Below are 20,738 nucleotides of genomic sequence, written 5' to 3'. Positions count from 1 at the left end.
TTTTTTTTTCCGTACTGGTAAATTTTAATGAGTGTTGGTAAGTGTGAAAAAAATGCTACTACAAAAGAGGATTAGGGACTTTTATTTCAAGTAACTCTTTAGTAACTTATCAATAATTATATGGAATTATCAAATTTTTTACCAACTCATTAACTTTTATTTCCATAAGTTATTGCCACTTCGAATTTACTAACTCTTTTGTTGAATTGCCAATCTACATTTTAGTGACTTATCAACTTTTGTCAGATTAATTACCGACTAATTTTGGGTTACCCACTCTCATTCAATTTGCTTACCAAAGTTTAATTGTTTCTTTTAATTTACCAATTTTGATATGTAGTTATCAATTTTTATTTTTCTTAATTAGCAACCCCTTATATTTGCTAATTCTTTTAAGTGATTACCAATATAAGTTCACGTGAATCACCAACTTTTATCCTATTAAATTACCACATAATATTGGGGTACCAACTCTAAGTTACTTGTTGACGTGTAATTATTTTTTTAATTTACTTATTGTTTACAAACTTTTATTTGCATCTATTACCAAAACCTTAAATTTAAAGTTATTTTTAGGAGATTACGAACCTTAATTAAAGTGACTTGCTAACTTTTCTCAAATTAAATTATTAACTATTTTTTTATTACTAACTCTCATTTAAGTTACTTACCAAGTTTTTATTTGTAATCGTTATTCTTGTCTTTTACCATCTTTTACTTATTTTTCTCAACCTCAACTCTCCCATGAAATTGCTAACTTTAATCTAAGTAATATGTTAATATTTATTCAATTAAATTATCAATTATTAGTTCACCATTAAGAAATCCAAAAAGTTCTAAATATTTTGCACTTTTGTCAATTCATTCCTAAATCATTTAATTGTATTAATTGAGTCATAAACATTTTTACAATTTGTCAATTTATCAATTGAGTCAATTTGACTATTTTGATCGGAAATTGCCTATTCTTGTCTTTTACCATGAAATTGATCGTTATTCTTGTCTTTTACCATCTTTTACAATGTGGATGCTGATCGTCATACACTAAGCACAAATTTCACTTTGACGTGGACAATTTTTAATAATTTATTTTTATATTTTGTGAATTTATTTTTTTTATTTTCTTTGTTTCTTTTTTACAACTTTGGCCAACAAGGACATCGCCGCGACACCCTCTTCTATCAGTTGATGGGGGCTGCAACAACCTCACCAGCCCAGGCGAGGGTCACTAGCCCTTGCCCATGGCTAGCAATGGTAGGCCGGTGGCCTCACCGTATAGAGTTGTAAAACAAAACAAACAAAAGAAAAAATTAAAATTAAAATAATTCATAAAAAAAGGAAAAAATTAAAATAATATTAATAATTGTTCACGTCGGCCATGTGCACGACCGACGTCTATATCAACAAGTTGCAGCCAAAATTGATCAAATTAACTCAATTGGTAAAACTTGAAAATGCTTAGAATTCAATTGACATTATTAAAAGGTTTAGGACTGAATTAGTAAAAGTGGAATATGTTTAATTAGACAATTTTCCCGTTCCCGTTCCCGTTACCAACTCTTATTTATGTTATTCGACTATGTTTATTGTTTTGTTAATTAGCGATTTTTTCAATAAAATAGTAGCTCGATATAAAGTTGGTAAGTCACTCAAATGAAGATTGGTAAATTTAACGCATTTATAAGAAAGGTAAAAAAAAAAAAAAAAAAAAAGTTGATAAAAAAGAGAAGAAAACTTATCTCTTATAAGAGATAAAACAAATTTTTAAATTAAAAAACAGTTGGTAAGTAACATAGAGTAGAGTTAGTAAAATCAATTAGTAACTTAATCGTAGAAATTGATTAGTTAGTAAGATCGATAAAAGTTGTGATTAAGAGAGAAATTCAATAAATCTAAAAAGGACAAGTAATCATTGGTAACAACTTAAATGAGCGATAATAACCCAAAACTATTTAGAGAAAAGTTGATAAATGACACCAGAAGATTGGCAACACGAACATTGGGGTACTTTCATAGTGGAGGACGATTTCAAGTTCGTAGCCGAGAATGGATTGGACGTTGTGAGAATTCCGGTGGGTTGGTGGATTGCAAGCGACCCAAAATCTCCACCCCCTTATGTCGGTGGTTCCTAGGCCTTTCCGGACAGTACCTTCTCTTGGGCACAGTGAGTCTATTGCCATCTTCTCTTCATCTTATCATCTACAGATGCAATTTGTAATATATCATTTGATTTTCTTGCTTGCAGGAAGCATGGGTTGAAGGTCATAATTGACCTGAACGCAGCACCTGGTTCCCAAAATGGCTGGGAACACAGCTCATAAAGAGATGGTTTCCGGGAATGGAGAGACTCACATACAAATCCTCCAAGTCATAGAATTCCTAACTTTCCAATACTTAATTAACTTCTGGTTCCCACCCTATTCCAAGTTCTGGTATTACATTCGATACACAGAGCCTGAGCCTTTGTGCCTTCTCGAAGACACTAACTCTCGAGACCGTTACTAAGTGCTACAGGACCGGGCACAGCACCGTGCACAAGCACTCCTCCACAGATTATGTGATCATGCATGCTCAAAACCTTCGGACGGGAACTGCTACTCCCCGTTGCAAGCAGCCAGGACCATCTCGCAACATCAGATGGACGTCTCACTTTTGTGGGTAAATCCAAACTTGTAATGAAATTATCATGCCATTGATGCCAGACATCATCATGTATCTATTTTGCGTGATCTGCTATATAGATATAAGAAATGTGGATCTATGAAGGACTGTGAAAATGCAGGCGAATGGGGTAGTGGAGTGGGAAGTGCACGGAGCAACAAAAGAAGAGTGCCAGAAGTTTGCGGAGGTTCAACCGGAAGTCTATGGAAGAGCCACATTTGGATGGGCCTAATGGACTCTCAGAGCTTGACCAGTCTGGATCTTCCGTTCCAAGCTCCAATGGTGTTTTGCGGAATTGAGAGTCCAACAGGCCCATCCAAGAAATATATATATTACATAGTCCATGCACCTTTCACTAAATTTTAAGTTTTAAGCTCTGATTATCTTTCATCAAGTAAACTTTTTATCATATATGAATGAAAAAATCATTTAGGCAAGCTTTAGAGCACATGCGACGCACTGAATAGAATTGTGGCTTCCATGAACATTTTAGTTGAGTAATTCTAGTCATGAGAGTCTCATGACTTATCATAGATTTAGAAAATTACTGATTCTTTTACTAACTTACCAACTTTCATTGCCGCATAACTTACTATCAATTTGAATTTAGTAATTTTTGTACAAGATTAGCAACTTATTATAGTGACTTGCCAATTTTTGTCGGATTAATTGCAAACAAGTTTAGGTTTACCGATTTGTATTCAAGTAACTGAATAATATATAATAGTTTTTGTTAATTTACCAACTTTTCTATTTAGTCATTGACTTTTACTCGCTTTAGAGATTACTTATATAAATTACCATGAATCACCAACTTTTTTCTCATAAAATTACCACCTAATATTGAGTTATTGATTCTTATTAAATTACCCACGACCATGCATTTGAAACTCAGTGGAATCCACGGGAGATTGAAACAGACAGTGTGGTACTGTTATAGCCTTTATGCACGCATCATTAGCTTTTGGGCCAATGCCCTTTTAGTGGGGAACATCAAATTACTAGATCAAAAAGGAACTCATTTGGAAACGCTATTGTACCACCGTTGGATTTGTTGATTTTCTAAGCGAGAAGGATGCGTGATTCCACGACTTGATATGCTAGCTCTTATAGGCTTGAGTGAAGTTTTAGATTGTTGGTAGACATTCGATCGCTCCATTTAGATCGAGAATCTCTCTTTCATTGTATTAATATATACGAATGCATAAGAACAATATGAAGTCAATACTACTTATTAATAATTAAATTGCAGCCATCAGGCACCTGGCCTGACATTGAGGGCGCGAGCAGGGGACGCCAACCAAGGTTCAATCCACAAGAAAAGCATGGTCTAAAAAAAAAATTACACCAATCAAATAGCTAAAAAGTTAGGGAAAATACCAAAAAAAAAATTCCTAAACATAGTGTACATGTACCAATTCAGTTATAAACATTTCAATTTAACCAATTTAGTCAAAAAAAAAAAAACTATTGATGTGTGCACTAGCCTAATGTGGATAGTTTTTTTTTCAATTGTAGTAGACGAGTGTTACCAACACAAGTGTAATAAGTTTAGGATCGTTAATAAAAATAAAAGAAAAAAAAATAATACACCAATCAAAAAATACCTAGAAAGTCACTAGGAGCGAATCTAGAACGTAGCAATGACCACGCATGCTTAGTAGATGTCAAGCACAATCGTTTACCACTCCAAATATAAAAAGAAAAGAAGGAAAAATCTGCATGATGCCTTCCATTGGTAGGCTTCATAGCATCAAGAACATAATTAGGGCAAAGATATTTTGCTTGCGATGGTGGGACATACTATTGCTCGTCCCTTTTAGAAGCTGACTTAATAACCCATTCACTTGTCACAATTCCTAAAGAGCGAACGATGATGCTCCTAAGCAATGACTTTGTGGTGAGCTATTATGGGCAAACAATCCATCAACCAAAAGCAATGGCGTTTAGAGACATCAACCTCAGCTGAGCTGTTCATTACCTGTGCGTTCCCAACCCTGACAGGGACACCGGTTAGACCGTTCAATTTTGGGGTACTTTCATTGAATTGCCTTCATACAAATTGTGTAGGTCACTCAAATTGATTATTAAGATATCGAATATAATCGATGTCAACTTTTTGCACATATGATTTATGCCTTTAATTCTAAATTGGTATCGGAGCGAGAGATCTCGAGTTAAATTCCCTACACCTCTTTTTAGCTCATGCAATGCATAGATCTCCTACTTTTTTTCCTTTAAATGTTGCACAATGGCCTCAATAGTTGTTTCGTCGATGCATTTTAGGTTCTCACACTTAAGACATTCGTCATCAAACCACATTCGTGTAATGAAATCTGTCAATAATATAAAATATGGTCTGCATCATACTTTAACAATTTAAACTTCTAAAGTGAATGGTTGCTCATTCGAGTTTAACTTAAGCAAACAAGAAGCCGCTTAAACAATCACCGCCGAGCATGCACAAATTACCGAGCAAGACAAGTAAAAATTTGAGATACATGACACGACGTGTGAATGAGAACACTCTTGCAACCGGCTTTGAAAATCTAAAGATACCAACACAAGTGTTAGAGTTCACACATACGGTCGTCGAGTGCCATTCAACGTTCGTTGACAACCTATAATTCGAGCGTACCTGCGTATATTGAGTTTTAGGTGAGTCCTTCAGAAATTATTTCCGGGATGCAGAGTTCATCATCATGCGAAGTCAAGTTAATACGTAAGTTTCACATTCTACATCGATTAGCTCCAAACAGGTACTCCTCCGGGGTTTCCACTAATCAAAATTCCATAATATCTCACGTAAAACACTCGAGAGCGTCCTCTCGTATCTCATTAGTCACATCACAAACTCGTAAATTCATGCGAAGAGTCTCAAGACTTCACAGCTACATGGCATTCTCGGTCTGCAGTGTGTGAGTTTCATAGCTGTATTAACTCTAACAAGCTGTACTATAAACACGGCTGTCTCCAAAACCTTTGTGTTTTTCGTCAACTTCTCGGATAGGTAGTTGGACGAGTGCCATTGAGTCAAATATTCAATTATACAGATGATTAAAAAGAACAAAAAAAAAGGTGACAGACCCTTTGATTTTCTAAGTGGTAGTCACGGGACCACCTTTCCACATCCAAGTTGAGAGGCGCCGGTCTTTCTTTTCCTTCTTCTATGGCCTCTCTTTGACATTCGTGACTTCGTGCTTTGATGGTTTCCCATAATTCATGTGAACTGTTTCAGGTAGAATTTCGTCGCGATTGATCTCTCCAGCGACAGTTTTGTCCACGGATCTTCATGCAAAACCCTTCTTTTGCTGGAGACAAGTGTTTGAGACACCTGCTGTAGTTTTAACTTCTAAAGCTTTTGCATTACTTTGGCTGCACTTATATATACACATGCGTCTTTCGTTATATTCTTTTCTAACTCCATTATAGCCACGTAAATTTACATTAGAGCTGCCGGAATTTGCGCATGCCTAACTGAAAATTAATGATAATCTTGAAGTCCCAATGAGGAAATTATCGGTTATCCTAAAGTAGCGTTGTCAAGGCCAATGAGAAGGAGCTGACTCGAGCAGAGCTCAACCTATCTTAACATCATCAGAAGGCATCTCCTCAGAGTGCATTGCTCTTATTTAAAAGATCAAGTGGTAGGAGCTTTGGGGTTGTAAAACTATCATATCATCTGATTAGATCCCTGAGTTCTTAATAAGCATCTGCCAGGCACAAAGAACTTCCCTCGTAATCAAATAACACCATGTAAGGGAATTAGCAAGCAGCAGCACGTGCACCCTATTTATCAACTCCCAGGTATACAATCAGAGGCCCAAAGAACATAACCGAGTCCGAGGGTATCAATTCAAAATCTAGACACCTTGGTATAAATTTTTATAGTGGGTCTTTTTAGGCGCTCGTTAATCATACTTCATAAAAAAATATATACATAGTTTTTGTTTCTATATGCGGATTAAACATAACACGAGGGAGCTAACCCATTGAAAACAACGAACTTTCTTTATACAGTTGTTTATTAAAAAGTGTCCTAGCACACTTGTTAATAAAATAGGAACTAAAATCATCTGTATTTGTGGAGGAGTGACTATAATTTATTTTGGTCATTTAATTAGCGTTTACTTGTACAGTATCTCAAATTAAGAATGGTCTGAATTATTAAAAAATTGGATGAAGCAACAAGTGGGCAGACCAGGGGGTGAGGCAAGGAGGTCCAAAGGGGGGCCTTAAATAATTGGATGGCAAGTGCTAGCCTTGGTGTTGAAAAAGAGGGCACCAACCTGGCGAATCCGGCCAACCTACAAGTTGCACTCCCATGCTAAATGTCAAAAGCTCTAAATTTTTTACGGTTCTCTTCCCATTTATTTCATTGGCGTAATGTAAACTTGTCAAAACAGATTATAATTCATTTTTTTTGTATTTCACATTCAACAGATTGAATCATTATATGGGTTAACAAGGGATAACTATCCAAAAAATTATAACCTTATTGTATGACAGCCAATTTAGTTTTAACTATTTCAATTATGCTTACTTAGTTCTAAATATTTTAATAATTTATCTTAATCTTAAATTTCATCTTGACTACCGAACGCAGCCTTAAATATTGATATGCTCTAAATTTACAATTAATTGTACTATGTACGTCCATCCCTTTCTCTTCTTTTGTTCCGTTTTCCTTTTTATCTCCTTGTCCCCTTTTGCCCTCGCCATCATTGCTTCTGCTCAAGAAATTAAGACGCTCGCCACTCAACCATAGCGACTCGGCCTCACATGGCGCTATCGCCCCAAGTCACCTTCGAGCCGCCACGCGACCCTACCGCCAAGTTACCCAAACGGTTTGGGTCCTGTTGACGAGGCCCCTTCTCTCCGGACAATTTGTTCTTTTTCCCGGTCCGATTACGTCCGATCAAGTCGTCTAGGCTTGCGCATAGAAAAAGAAATTCAGATACAGTATAATTAAGTAAATTCCTCTTATTCACCAATAGGATAAGGAACAAAAAAGGTGGCACTCTTGTCCTTTGATTTCTTTTTCTTTTTCCATCTCTGGCGGAGGTCGCCATCCAAGTTCTTATTCACTTACCTCTAAAGCCCTCCCGACGTCAAATTATGTGCTTACCTTAATAACTTTCGAAACTAATTACCGTCGTCCCACGAGGCGTTAAAAAAAGATTTCTGAGAATAGCGGGACCCGACGGCTGACATGGACTCGCACAACGGGAATGGACAGTCCAGATCCACTCCTCACCTGTTGGCTCTTCTTATATTTGCCCCCTACCCATCTACTCCACTCCTCCCTTTCTCTCTCTCCCTCACCTTCCCTCTCCAGTTTCACACCTCTTCTTCTTCTTCTTCTTCGTTTCTTCCCATTTTTCCATTGTTTTCAAGAGATCAGTCACAGCTGCGCAGCGTAGAAGAAGAAGAAGAAGAAGAAGAAGAAGAAGAAGCAGTAGCAGTAGCAGCAGAAGTAGCTTGAGAGAGAGAGAGAGAGAGAGGGAGAGAGGATGTCGCTGGGGAAGAGACCGCGCCAGATGAAGAGGACGACGAGCATGACGGAGATCACCTTCGATCTGAGCATCAACGACGAGGCGGCGGCCCCCCCGCCGTCCAGGAAGGGCCACAAGCCGGCGGGGCCCGGCGAGGGTTGGGATCCGCGGCTGGTGATGCCCGGCCCGGCCTCGCCGAGGCCCCACCGGCGCCACTCCTGCGAGATCATCGACACCGCCGACTTCCTGCGCTCCTGCTCCCTCTGCAAGCGCCGCCTCGTCCCCGGCCGCGATATCTACATGTACAGGTAATAATTTACCTTCTTCTAGTTCTTCGTCAATGCTCGTAATCCAGCTGAAACCGAATACTTCGCACCTGTATAAATCAGTCATCTTAATTAATGACGCCAGCAAAGCTAGGAGGTGTTATTATTGACAGAACCGAAAATAAGGCGAGAAAACAGATCGGTGAATTTTCTGACAGACAATAAATTTTCCATTTTGAGGCTCTTCTGTCCTGACTTTCCCTATTTGATCTGATATTTATTTTTTCGACCGACAATTATTGGTGGTGAATATATTCGAAATAATAATTTTCCTCATTTTTTGGTGGGTTTTCTTTTAATGTTTTGTTTTGTTTTTGTAGAGGTGACAGCGCTTTCTGCAGTCTCGAGTGCCGGCAGCAGCAGATGAAGCAGGACGAGAGGAAAGAGAAGTGCTCGTTCGCGTCCAAGAAGGAATCCATGGCATCCTCTCCCGCCTCCACCGCCGCCAAGGTCTCCGCCAAAGGCGAGACCCCGGTCGCCGCCGTGTAGCCCCGGCCTCCTCCGTCCGACGCCGGTGGCCGGACGCCTATCCTAGAAAACGATTTTTGTCTGCGCTGCTCGTGCACACAGACCTGGGAATCTCATGAATATATCTCCTGAGCTAGAGAAAAATTTAAAGAAACCTAGAAAGTTTTATTTTGTGGGTGGAAGCAAAAGAAGCCAAATTTATTGGAGAAAGCTTTTGGGAACCATTATTCTTAGGTTCATCCAAGCAAATTGCAAAGTTCTATGCCCAGTCTCTCTCTCTCTCTCTCTCTCTCTCTCTCTCTCTAAATCAAAAACAGGGACAAGAATGAGAGTGTGAGGTTCTTTGCGCATGAGCGAGGGAATCATCGGTTGGTCCTCCATTGACAGGAGGGAAAGAAAAGCGACTTTTTAAGAATATGTTCAATCCATCCATCACGAAAAAGAGAATGGGAATCCCACGACACGCCATGGAACCTGCGAAGACGAATCCTTCTGTTGCTCAGACATGCTGACAATAATGGAGTCTCGGTTTCTACCTAAACCGAACCCGATTCAATATAAAATGATGCGGGCTCGCTTGTTCTGTCAATTCGAGTGCGGGGTAAGAAAAACCCGAGAATCATTTTTTTTATGGAGACCAGCGTGAATCTTCCACCGCTCGAGGGAGAAAGAGGGAGAGAGAGAGAGGGAGAGAGAGAGAGGGAGAGATTCCATTTTTAAGGTCGCCATTCTCTGTCATTAGCGCTTATGAAAGGGATTTGGAGAAGGACGGAATCCGTGGCACAGCCAGCATTGCGTGTGGTGGGTCCGGCGAGTGCGAGAGGAACCCATTCGGGGGAGGAACTAAAGTTTCCTTTTCCGATGGACTTCAACGCGAAGTAAATGCCATTGATACGTACGTACTGTGTTACAGCAAAATTACTAGATCCGGCTTCTGTCGACTCGCGACAGAGATGGCCTCCGTAGAGAGAGAGAGAGAGAAAGAGAAGCGGAGCATGAGAGGCATCGACGTTGTGGTAGCAACAGTGGCGTGGTCGCATCACGGTCGCAGAAAATTCACTGTATCTAAAGGGTCGGTCCAAATTATTCACAGTGGCGTGGTCACGTCTCGGTCATAGTATCGAAAGGGTTGATCCAAGTCATGTGCGTCTTTCTCACTCAAATTTTGATAATCGTCATATTGATGGGGGTTGTTTGTTAAAATCATACGGGGTCTATACAAAAATTTATATCCACTTATTAGAATTCGATTTCAATTAATATACTCTTGAATCGATTCATTATTATACTTTTGAAAAGCACAATTCTTGATTTAATGAGCTGTGTATTTCTATACTCATAGTTCTTTAGATGTTGTATTTACGACAAATTTTGATTTGAAAATAATTGCTCGTTTTAGTAGATCCCACAAATTTGGTATGTAGTAGGTGAATCTATGGTCTTAAACGTATTTGAATTCCGTGTGGAGTCCACTGGACTTAAATGATAAACATTTCAAAATTATTGTATTGAAAGACAATTTAAGTTGTTTAGTGGCCTCGTCTCATTCAGTGGGGGATTGTATTCTTGAAAGAATGGGATTCTGATAGAGAAATCATAATGTGAAATTGAATTTCAATTATAGTAGGGCTTTCTCAAAAGTGTGAAACTGAATTACCTAGCAATAGTTACAAGTTTTATTCCAATTCCACATTCGTAAATCCTAACACCACTAGCAAAAATCCAACTTTATTGGTTACTGCCACCACCGCCAATGGATGCCCGCCGCTGCCCGTTGCTGATTTATCAATCGTGACCGCGGCGGCGAAGTATTCTTTTTTTAAAAGGCAAAAAACGTTTCAATTTATTTTTTGAAGGCACTCGTGTCGTTCATGTTTGTCTGCTTTCTCTTCCATTGGCTGAGATGGGGGGAAACTATTACTTAATTTGTCCTGAGAACATCATACTCTGTTGAAGAAAATCAAAGGAATAATGCAAACAAAGTGGTCCATGATGGTTGGGACCAAGTCTCGAAGGATTAGGAAAGCCAAGCGCCGATGAGATTTTCAAGATATGGGACCGATCTGCAACAAACGGTGACTTATTCGAAACTCTGAAACTCTGATTTTTTAAGTCCTCCTCTAGGGTTGAAGTATAGAAGGGGAAATACTCTATTGTAAATTAATATATTTCCATCTATAAGATATCGGAGATACTAGGATGAATATTTGTGGGATTAATCAAATCGAAAAGTTCAGATATTATGGAGAATCATAGTATTAACCTAGTTCCTTTATATAAGTTGTATTGCTATGATAATCTATAAGTTCCTTCTTTTTGGCATTGATTTCAATATCAACACAAATACTTCCAATTACCACATGAATCGAATTATGTTTGTTGAAAACTTAATGCAAAATATTCTAAGCTTGAAATGATTGAGGAGAGAGGCAGGCGGGGCGGACCACAGAAGATATTGAAGAGGGTTCGGAAGTGGAAACACAAAGCAAGATTCTCAAGCATCATTGGATCTCAAATTGGGACATTGGAATCAAAGAATATAACCAAATATTAGCAAAATCTCTTGATCAGAGCATAAGATTTTCTTTCTCCTGGCCAATTCCTCGTTAACGTACGCTCGCAAATGGTCTTCTAAGCTTCTGATACACATCATGATCTTCTAATTAATCAATTGAGTACACCAACAATACACATGCTGAAATAATTCTAAATCAGTACTCAAGTTTGCCAACTCACTCAACTTAATTTAAGCACACGCTTCAACATGAAGATTTGCTCAATGCTTAGCCATGCTCAATGATCCACCAGGTCATTCCTTAGGCATGAAGTTGAATTGGCCACAAATGTTCCTCAAGGGGAAGTTGTCTATTTAGTCACAAACATATTATACGGATATTAATTCAATCATAAATATTTTAATTTTGCCAATTTATCATCGATTTCTAGAAGCAATCGATTGGAATGATTAGGAACTCCGTGTAAATGTTTAAGACTAAATTAGTAAAATTTAAAATTTAGAATCTGATTGGCATCCATATAGCAGGTCAAGAATTGATTGGACAATTTTCCCTCGTTATCGATGATCTGACTTTTCTTGGGCAAAAAGATGGGCATCGTAGTCCAGGTAGATTTCTTCAAACTAAAAATGGTATAAAAACAACTTGCTCGTGCAAACTCTGAACTTTTTTGGAGTTGAAGTTGCTCTTTATTTGTTCCTAAATTCTTGCACCGAAGGGGCATTAAAGAATTGTGTTCTCCAACCAATAGAATAAAAGCCAATTTGGGGCAAGTGGGCATGTGTCGCATCCCTGGATTTAGTCTTTCTTGGACTAACTAATACGTCCTTAATTAAAAAAAATAAAAAAATCAAGTGGGAGCTTGATGGTGACAAGGCCTGCCGTGTATCTGACTCGAGAGATTTCCACATTCCAAATTGATCAACCACCGGTGACCCTAATCTTCTACCTTCTACTCAATCTTAAGTTTAGGTACAAATCCCTTTTTGCAACCCAAAAAAGGAAAAAAAAAATAAGGTCACTAGTCAATCGAGAACTTATACTTTCATTATGATTAATTTAGGACTTTTGAGGTTTTGAAAAATGCTACCAATCGGGGCCTGATTCTAGCCGTCACTATAATTCAAGTATTGGAAATGACTCATGGCAAATGACCAAATAGATTACGTGAGAGCTATGCCAGACGGCAAGGTCGAGACTCAATTGGAGCTTTTTATAGAATCTCGATTTTTCTATAAATTAAAAATAAAACCTTATGTATTTAATTGGCCGATGGCCAAAACATTAGATTTTGTTTCTGTACTTCCACTGCTCTTTACCTTCGTTACCTTAATATACCTCTATTATAATCATCGGTTGGATTTGATCTGAAGATGTAGATCTATTTCTTCCCCAAAATATGAAATCTGAGTCTTCCCAAAATAATATGCGTGGGTACAGGAACAAATTTAAAATGGAGAGAGTACAATCGTCCTGTATATAAGAAGCATGAACATTCGTTCTTTTGCTTTTTGCTATTTTGGTACTAATGGTTGACTTGCGGGAATAATACTCCACTTTTAGGGGAATAAAACCCTTAATAAAGATTAACCATATATTTCCATATTATATATAATTTATGTATTATATTAACGAGCCTTTTATTCAAAAGAAATGGAAAGCAAATTTACACCACCTATTGTTGATAGAACCCGACACATCAGCTCCTCGACTGGACCTTGGTATTTGGCATTAGTGAAAGATGACATGGTAAAAGGTCTACCATTAATTTATATTTGCGCTACAAGAAAACATTACTTTCATTTTTCCACCGATACAATTTCTTTCAATTCTAAGCCACGTACCCTCGAAAACTGATATTTATACCCTATATATATTTATTAAAAATATACATTTTAACAATCAAAGATGACCTCGTACTATTAAGGGATCTTAATCTTTTCTTTTCCTTCCCTAACTATCCTAAATTATTCAGTTTACAAATATTGTTAAATTGAAAAATGAGTATTTCTAATTTATATTTGACGTGTATCAATATTAAAATCTACAGCTTTCTATCCCACAACAAACCTTTTCGAAAGAATTCATTTCTTGAAATATCTTCATCATTCCACATATGCAGTTTCTTTGAATTGTGCAATCTTCACTATAATTTCATTGTTTTAGTTGATGATTCAAATGTTCAATAATTGATAAAATGATCTTACTTATTTTATCAAATAACAATCTCTTGCATACGTGTAGTGCGTGTCACACTATCCTTTAGATGCATTTGGTTCCGTTTTGAAAATTGGTTTTGGGATATAAAAATCCTTGGTTGAAATATTGGGCAGCTTTTTTTGGGAATCCATTTAGAAAATGTTAGCATTTCCAAAATCCTCTAAAGTCTCTTAGCTCCATGTAGGTAGAAAAGTCGCCTTGAGTTTTCAACATTTTTGGAAAGCCATCTCTAGGTGTAATGATTTCTTTTCTTTTTATCTTGCCCAAATTAAATAATTAAAATTCGAATTTTACCCTCACGTCACACACCAATCTTTCTCTTCCCCTCTCTCCTCCATTGCCCCACTACTCAATCTCGCCATCTCCAATGACTCTCACCAAGGTTGCTTGAAGTCGTGTGACCTCAAGTGATGGCAATTGAGGCCATATCTAGCTCATCGGCATCCATTAAAATATACACCTAAAGTCTTTACAAGTCTAGTTTTTTTTTTTTTACCATATAGCATTTAAATCAAAATTGATTTTCAAGACACTCCTCAGTTACACTTTACAAAACATTATTTGCATTTCAGAAAAAGAAAATTTTTAACCTGAAGTCTTTGCATTTCCACAATGACTTTTCCTAAATGCTGAACTAAACACGCTCTTTATCTTAGATTCTAGTACTAGCTAACGTGAATGGTTTAACCCTTCTCATGAGTTAATTTGCTGGTTTTATGTAGATGAAATTTTGGTTGAGTTCAATTATCATGAGGGCGAAGACGCCTCAAACTTAGGCTAATCCCTCGATTATAAAACTGCTAATCAATTCTTTTTGGTTCTCGTATAGCTTTGGAAACAAGCATAAGTACAGTTCAAAAGGAGAAAAGACATCAATATCACCCTTCCCTATACATTCCAATACAAACATTTTTTTCTAGGCCACATAGCTTGTTGGGAGATGACATCTTTTGTCTGTCAATCGACGCCGGACAAGAACAGAAGTAAATGGGGTAGGGCCCATTGGGCCTCGCGATTTAAAAGGAACGCGTCCAAATCCTTACACGTACGCAAGCAAAAACCCAACTTTAAGGTTCCTGTCGTCGATCTCGGCCGTCCGATCCGTGTAGGGCGGGCCCCACCCTCCGACGTCTTCGCGACAAGGCCGACCCTCGCTGGGGACAACGACAAGTGACGACCTTTCCCACTTTAAAGAGCCTAAACGAGGCTACTCCATTATTCACGTCACACCGTTGCATGCTTGTCTCTTAGTGGAATTGAGGGGTCGTCCACTCAAAAAAAAATTGGGGGTGTGTAGGAGCTAAAGATAGTATTGAAGTGACCAAGCGATGATGATCTCCTGAAAACTTGAATCTTGAATCCTTGAGTCACTCGAAGAATAACGTGGGGACGGTAGGCGATTTGTGATTCGAATGATGGACTACAAAAATGGGCATACCTCGTTTCGCACAAATAGTGAAATCCATTTATGTTCTCCTCTCGAAAGATTATCATCCTTCAGAAAGAAGTCAGCACACCGCTCTAACAAAGATATCACTGAATTGGTCGAGTTTTGTTGTCGTCTCGGGGTGCGTCCAGAAAATGTTGGTAGATGGCCGAAGACCGTGTTAACCACGATTTCCCATGGACATTACTACCCTGATGTGCTTTGACCCGGCAGGAGTTTTTGCTTTCTAACCTTTCTTCTCTCATTTGTCTTTTCGAGGGAGATGGCGATGGGTGAAGGAGGGTAGGGCACGGATGCTGTGTGTGAATCAGAAGCGTCCAGATCAGTTGTAGGAACACCTGTCCTCAAAAGAGAGGGGCAGCAATAAGTGCCTGCCTATAGGGCATGGCGGAGCCAAAGAACCAAGTCTTTCTGGAAGGGACCATCTCCTTTGGAGGCGAGCGGTTAGGTGGGAGAGCTGACAGTAAAGGAGGCTTTGGTCCCGGGGGTGATGACAAAAGGGTGGGCCATCCCATGGAATGATTGATTGGGCCTGGGGCCCACTGGGATCTGGCCCATCTCAGGGCCCGGGGGTGATGATTCCAGTTTTCAGTGTCCTCATGTCAGGTTAAAAAAGAGGGGAGGCGGGGGAGAGGTTCCCCAGGAAGTGAAAAGTGGAGCAGGAGCACTTGAGAACACGGAGGGCTTTTATCCTCTCGTAAAATGAAAAATGCGTGAACATCGTTGAAGTGATGGGGATAGGAGTAGCTGTATGCTGTTCTGACATGTCTCAGAGGAGAGGGAATTGAAATTTCATAGCAGGAGAAAGTAAGCTCCCGAGAACCGAATATCGAAAACGTTTGGAAGTCTAGGCTTTGTTTAGTAACGTTTTTATTCCTCTAAATTTTTGTGCTTTTATTATTTAGAATAAGAAAATAAAATTCATTTGATAACGTCAATTATTTTTTTTAAATAAAATGATAACCAAAAATAAATTTAGAATAGAAAAAAAAAAAAAAAAAAAGTAATTTATTATTTTTGGGAACAATTTCTAGAAATAAATTATTTTCTCTTTTCTTCTTTCCTTGTTGCCCCTCGCCACTCACCCCTTGCCGCCGCCCCAACTGTCCGGCCACCATCACTTGTCCACCCTCGCCGGCCAATCGTCAACCATCAGTTGCCCAACGAACTAATGCCACCTACCGCCCATCGGCGGCAAATTGCCGACCACCTCCCACCGCCCATCAGTCGATCGCCAACCACTAACCATCACCCACCGTTGATGACCATCGAGGCCGCCGCTTGCTGTCTAGCTAACTACTAGCCGTTGGTCGCCGCCACCCACCAGCAATGACCATCAACGCCGCCGCTCATCAACTGGTCGACTGACCGCCACCGCCACCGACTGTCCTACCCCAGTTGCTGATGACCGCCACCACCGATGTTGCTAGTGTCGGCCTCTGGCTGGCCCTAATTGGCAATCGACCGCGGCGATCAATGTTGGTGGCGACAAGTGGCGGTTGGCGTCGTTGGTGGTCATCAATGACTGGGGTCAGTAGCTAGCAGCAATGGTCGATAGTGGTGGTCGTCAGTGACGGTAAGGAAAAATAAGAAAAAAATTTTAAAAAATCTACATCACAAAAAGTTTTATGAATCGTACTAGACATATTTCTATTTTTTCTTTATTTTCGAAAATAGAAATTTTATGTAGTTATCAAAAGAGTTCTTTTATTGAGAAATTGTTCCAGAAAATAAAAATAGAAAACTACTATTTTTGAAAAGAAATTATTTTTCATAATAGAAGGGTTCCTTAAAAGCCTAATTGAAAGTGCCCCTTGAGTTTTAGGGGGAGTTGGTTGGTGCATCGAGAATATCTACTTCAAAAAAATGTAAATTACATGTTGAAATCTCATCAATTGTATATAATTATTTTGGGTCAAGATCACTTACATAATCTATTAGGCATCGATTATTAAGCTTGTAATGTGTTTTGTGGGTCTCTGGATGGTACAGCTTTGGTGCTCATGTCGTTGGATTAAGAAAAAAGAAAGAAGAATATTAACTTTCCGTAGCTAGGGCAGAATCAGTGGGCTATGGATGATTTGAGATTTACAAGTAATTTGACAACTCTTAACTTCCAAGCCCAATCCAGGCCCCACGGTCCATCGGTCATTGTGATTGTATGGTAACCCAACAACCAATGACTAGGTTCTGAATGGTCTGGGCTTTACAATTTGACACGATAGAAGCAGCGAGGACCAACGACTGATAATGTTTTGTTTCTTTTTTATTTTTTTTCCAAATATTTTTTGGCTCAACATGTGTAACCATGTTAAATAAAATTTTCAGGAATCCATTTTCTTGGGGACTAGGATTATTCAAGAGCTAGGAACTAACTTTTGATGACAATCAATACTCATTCTCTCTCTCTTGCATGTGCATGTGCACACTGTCAGGTTACTAAGTAGAAGCCTTAATTTTCACTCTAGGTTATCTAGTTATTACACAATATTTCGATTAGATTATGAATAGGGACCATGCTATTTGATGAAGTTAATTTACATGAATCAAGCCGGGGCACTAGCTAAATTCAGGTAGTTGGAGTTTGAAGAATAGAGATGGAGAAAGTGAATTTTCTTTGTGCTTGGCATTCAAAAGTTCCCAACATCTCAATTTGGGAAAGTTTCAATTACCTCTCCATTTTCATTCCTCAATTTGTTTATGGATACTTATCCAAGGATAATGTCACAGCTAGAGTTAATGTGTTTGGACCATGGTACGACATTGGACACAACGAAGAAAGATAGAGAAGGGACCCAAAAGAGTCTAAAGGCAAGGCATTCACTGACACAACTAACAAATCTTTAACTTCATATCAGGCCTCTTGGCGTACGACTTGGAGGATCTTGGGCTGCGCTGGGCCTAGCTACACCATAATTCAAGTGGACCAGCCTTAGCCCCTAATATATATATATATATATAGACACACCCATGGAACATTGAGTTTATAGAAAAATTCTTTATATCGAAAATAGCCCATATATTTTCCGGTTTTTCTTTTCGTTACGCAAGCCTCTAACGTCATATCACAATCTAGTCAAACACACAATTTTTATTTATTTTATAAAATTAGTCGAGATGTTGATTTCTAAATAGTTGTCTGAGATACCGCATGTGTGAGAACTCAAGATGAAGGTTGACTTTCATCATTCGTCGATATATACAAGCTAGCGATCAATTCTAGATGTCTTAGGAAAAATAAGGATCTTATCAATGCTTGTAGACGCAATAGAATTTTACGATTATAATCAGATTTCTTTTCCATGCATTATGCGTCTTCAGCTGTAAGATGCAATATTTTCCTTGCGGATTTTGTTAAAAAGTCTAATTTAAAAATTTAAATCAATAGGTGAAGATAGATCTTATGTAGATAAAGAACACATAAACCCCGTAGACAAGTAATGTGAGATATTTAACAACCCCTATCATGTGCAAGCTGAATTAAGAATGACACGTGAAATTCGACGATTGAAGAGGTGAAGATAGATCTTATGTAGATAAAGAACACATAAACCCCGTAGACAAGTAATGTGAGATATTTAACAACCCCTATCATGTGCAAGCTGAATTAAGAATGACACGTGAAATTCGACGATTGAAGAGCTACGAACAAGAACTAGAAAAAAGAAAAAATATAGTATAAAAATCAGAAAATTAAAAAATTAATTGCAAAAATTTTCCATATCAATGCCAACCGTACCTTGTAGGATATTCATATCAGTGATTTCTAATCAAAATTGATCGAAATGATTGTATTGGCAAATCGTCAAAAGATCTAAAACTAAATTAATACAATTGAAAAGTTAAAAACTGAATTAAGCCCTATACAATAAATTCAAAGCTTTTCAAACAATTATCTCATTTAGGGCTAGTTTAGAAAACAATACTGGGGTGACCAGTTTACATCACTTATACGTTTGGTGTATCTATCTTGTAGTAGGTGCATCTAGAATGGATGGTGTATGCACCCTCCAGCCTCCTGTTCTTTTTGGCTTTTTTAGTGACATTATACGGCTTATCTCTATACTTTTCCCTTTTATAAGGTCGGTGAGATCAAAACTCGAAAAAAGAGAGGAAAGAAATAACCATGTTAGGAATATCGAGCTTACGATAAAGACATAACTTTCAAAGTCCAACCCCCAAAAGCAAGTGTAGCTCATGATGCCAACTTGGGTGGTTTTTACAATAAATGAGGACAGATTGTGAGTAAGGTTAAAGCTAAAAGTTTCTGTTCAAAGAATATTTCTTTAGGGCTGAAACATAATTTGAGCGAGATTTATGGTTTTGGCACATGTGTGGAGTTAGGCAAGTATCTGAGAGTACCTTTGATTCATGGGAGAACTTCTTCAAGGAATTTTTAATCTATATTAAAGAGGACAAGTAAAATGCTTAGTGAATTGAAATCTGAAAGCTTGTCAATGGCCGGTTGAATTACTTTATCCCATTCTGCAGTCATGTCTATCATTATCTATCACATGCAGTACACTAAAGGTCAACTTAAGTGGTTCAAGAGATTGAAAAGAATTGTCATACTTTTATAAGGGGAGACACAAGCAATAAAGTCTAATTCACCTCTCGAATTGGGAGTCCATCAGCAAATCTAAGAATTGTGATGGTCTTAGTTTTAGATCTCTTGAATTGATCGATAAAGAATTTATGCTGAAGCTAGCGTGGGCCTCGAGACTCGACCTAATAATCTTTGGGCACAAGTTTGACTACTACATATGTTTCGTAGAGAAACGGAATTTCATGCTAAACTTGGTGACTCAATCTTATGGAAGGTGATTGTGAACGTATGGCTGGCCTTACAGGAAGGAGCTTTATGGAGTTTGAGAAATGGCAAACATGGAGGTTTTGGACAGATAAATGAATACCAAGTATGGAGTGGCTTTATGATTTTGTTAGTACCCAACCATTCCTTCTGAGATAGATCAAAGATTTTGTGATTATGTGCTAAATAGAAATTATAATTTTTGTATAATTCAAGAAATTATACCAAAAGATATAATCTTTCGAATTAGAGTTGTCATACCTCCTTTAGCCTCAAATGGAGAGGATACTCTTTTGTGAGTGTATTAGAAGCAACTTTTTCTCTGTTAAGTCAACATGCAAGGTAATCAATGGGATACATATTCAAGAATCTGATAGTATTTGGTCTACAATATGGAAGTGGAAGGGCCACAACTGACTATTGAAATCAAGACGTTTCACAACTTGGGGAGGACATCCATATTGCTTGAGATGTGAGTCCCATGTAAAAACAACTTTATATTTCCTAAGGGATTGTCCAATTATCCATAGGATATGACTTGAGTTTGTTGCACAACGATATTTAGGAGAATTCTTGTCAATGAATTGTCACAACAGTTGAATTCAAATCTCGCCGGTAAGGGGCAATCAAATTTTCCTCATGATTGGAGCATAATTTTTGGAGTAGGCATGTGGGTTGTTTGGCCATAGAAAAACAAGACACTTTTTCATGACAACTTTGTTTTCCCTTCAAATATGGTACAAGTAATTTAATCATACACAAAGGAAATCATTAAAGTCTCACCTATGAATAAGT

The 20,738-nt window shown here is 38.2% G+C and overlaps 1 protein-coding gene across 1 annotated transcript; it reads left to right on the top strand.

The window, feature by feature from the left end:
- Positions 1-7,950: 7,950 nt before the first annotated feature.
- Positions 7,951-9,218, top strand: LOC104448072 (FCS-Like Zinc finger 6). The gene is made up of 2 exons (XM_010061855.3): positions 7,951-8,464; positions 8,803-9,218. Exons 1-2 carry the CDS (start codon positions 8,175-8,177, stop codon positions 8,969-8,971), a joined length of 459 nt encoding a protein of 152 aa, XP_010060157.1. The 5' UTR covers positions 7,951-8,174; the 3' UTR covers positions 8,972-9,218.
- The last annotated feature ends 11,520 nt before the right edge of the window (positions 9,219-20,738 follow it).

This window comes from Eucalyptus grandis, chromosome 11, assembly GCF_016545825.1.
Source record: "Eucalyptus grandis isolate ANBG69807.140 chromosome 11, ASM1654582v1, whole genome shotgun sequence".
NCBI lineage: Eukaryota > Viridiplantae > Streptophyta > Magnoliopsida > Myrtales > Myrtaceae > Eucalyptus > Eucalyptus grandis.
This window is presented reverse-complemented; position numbering and strand designations above follow the sequence as displayed.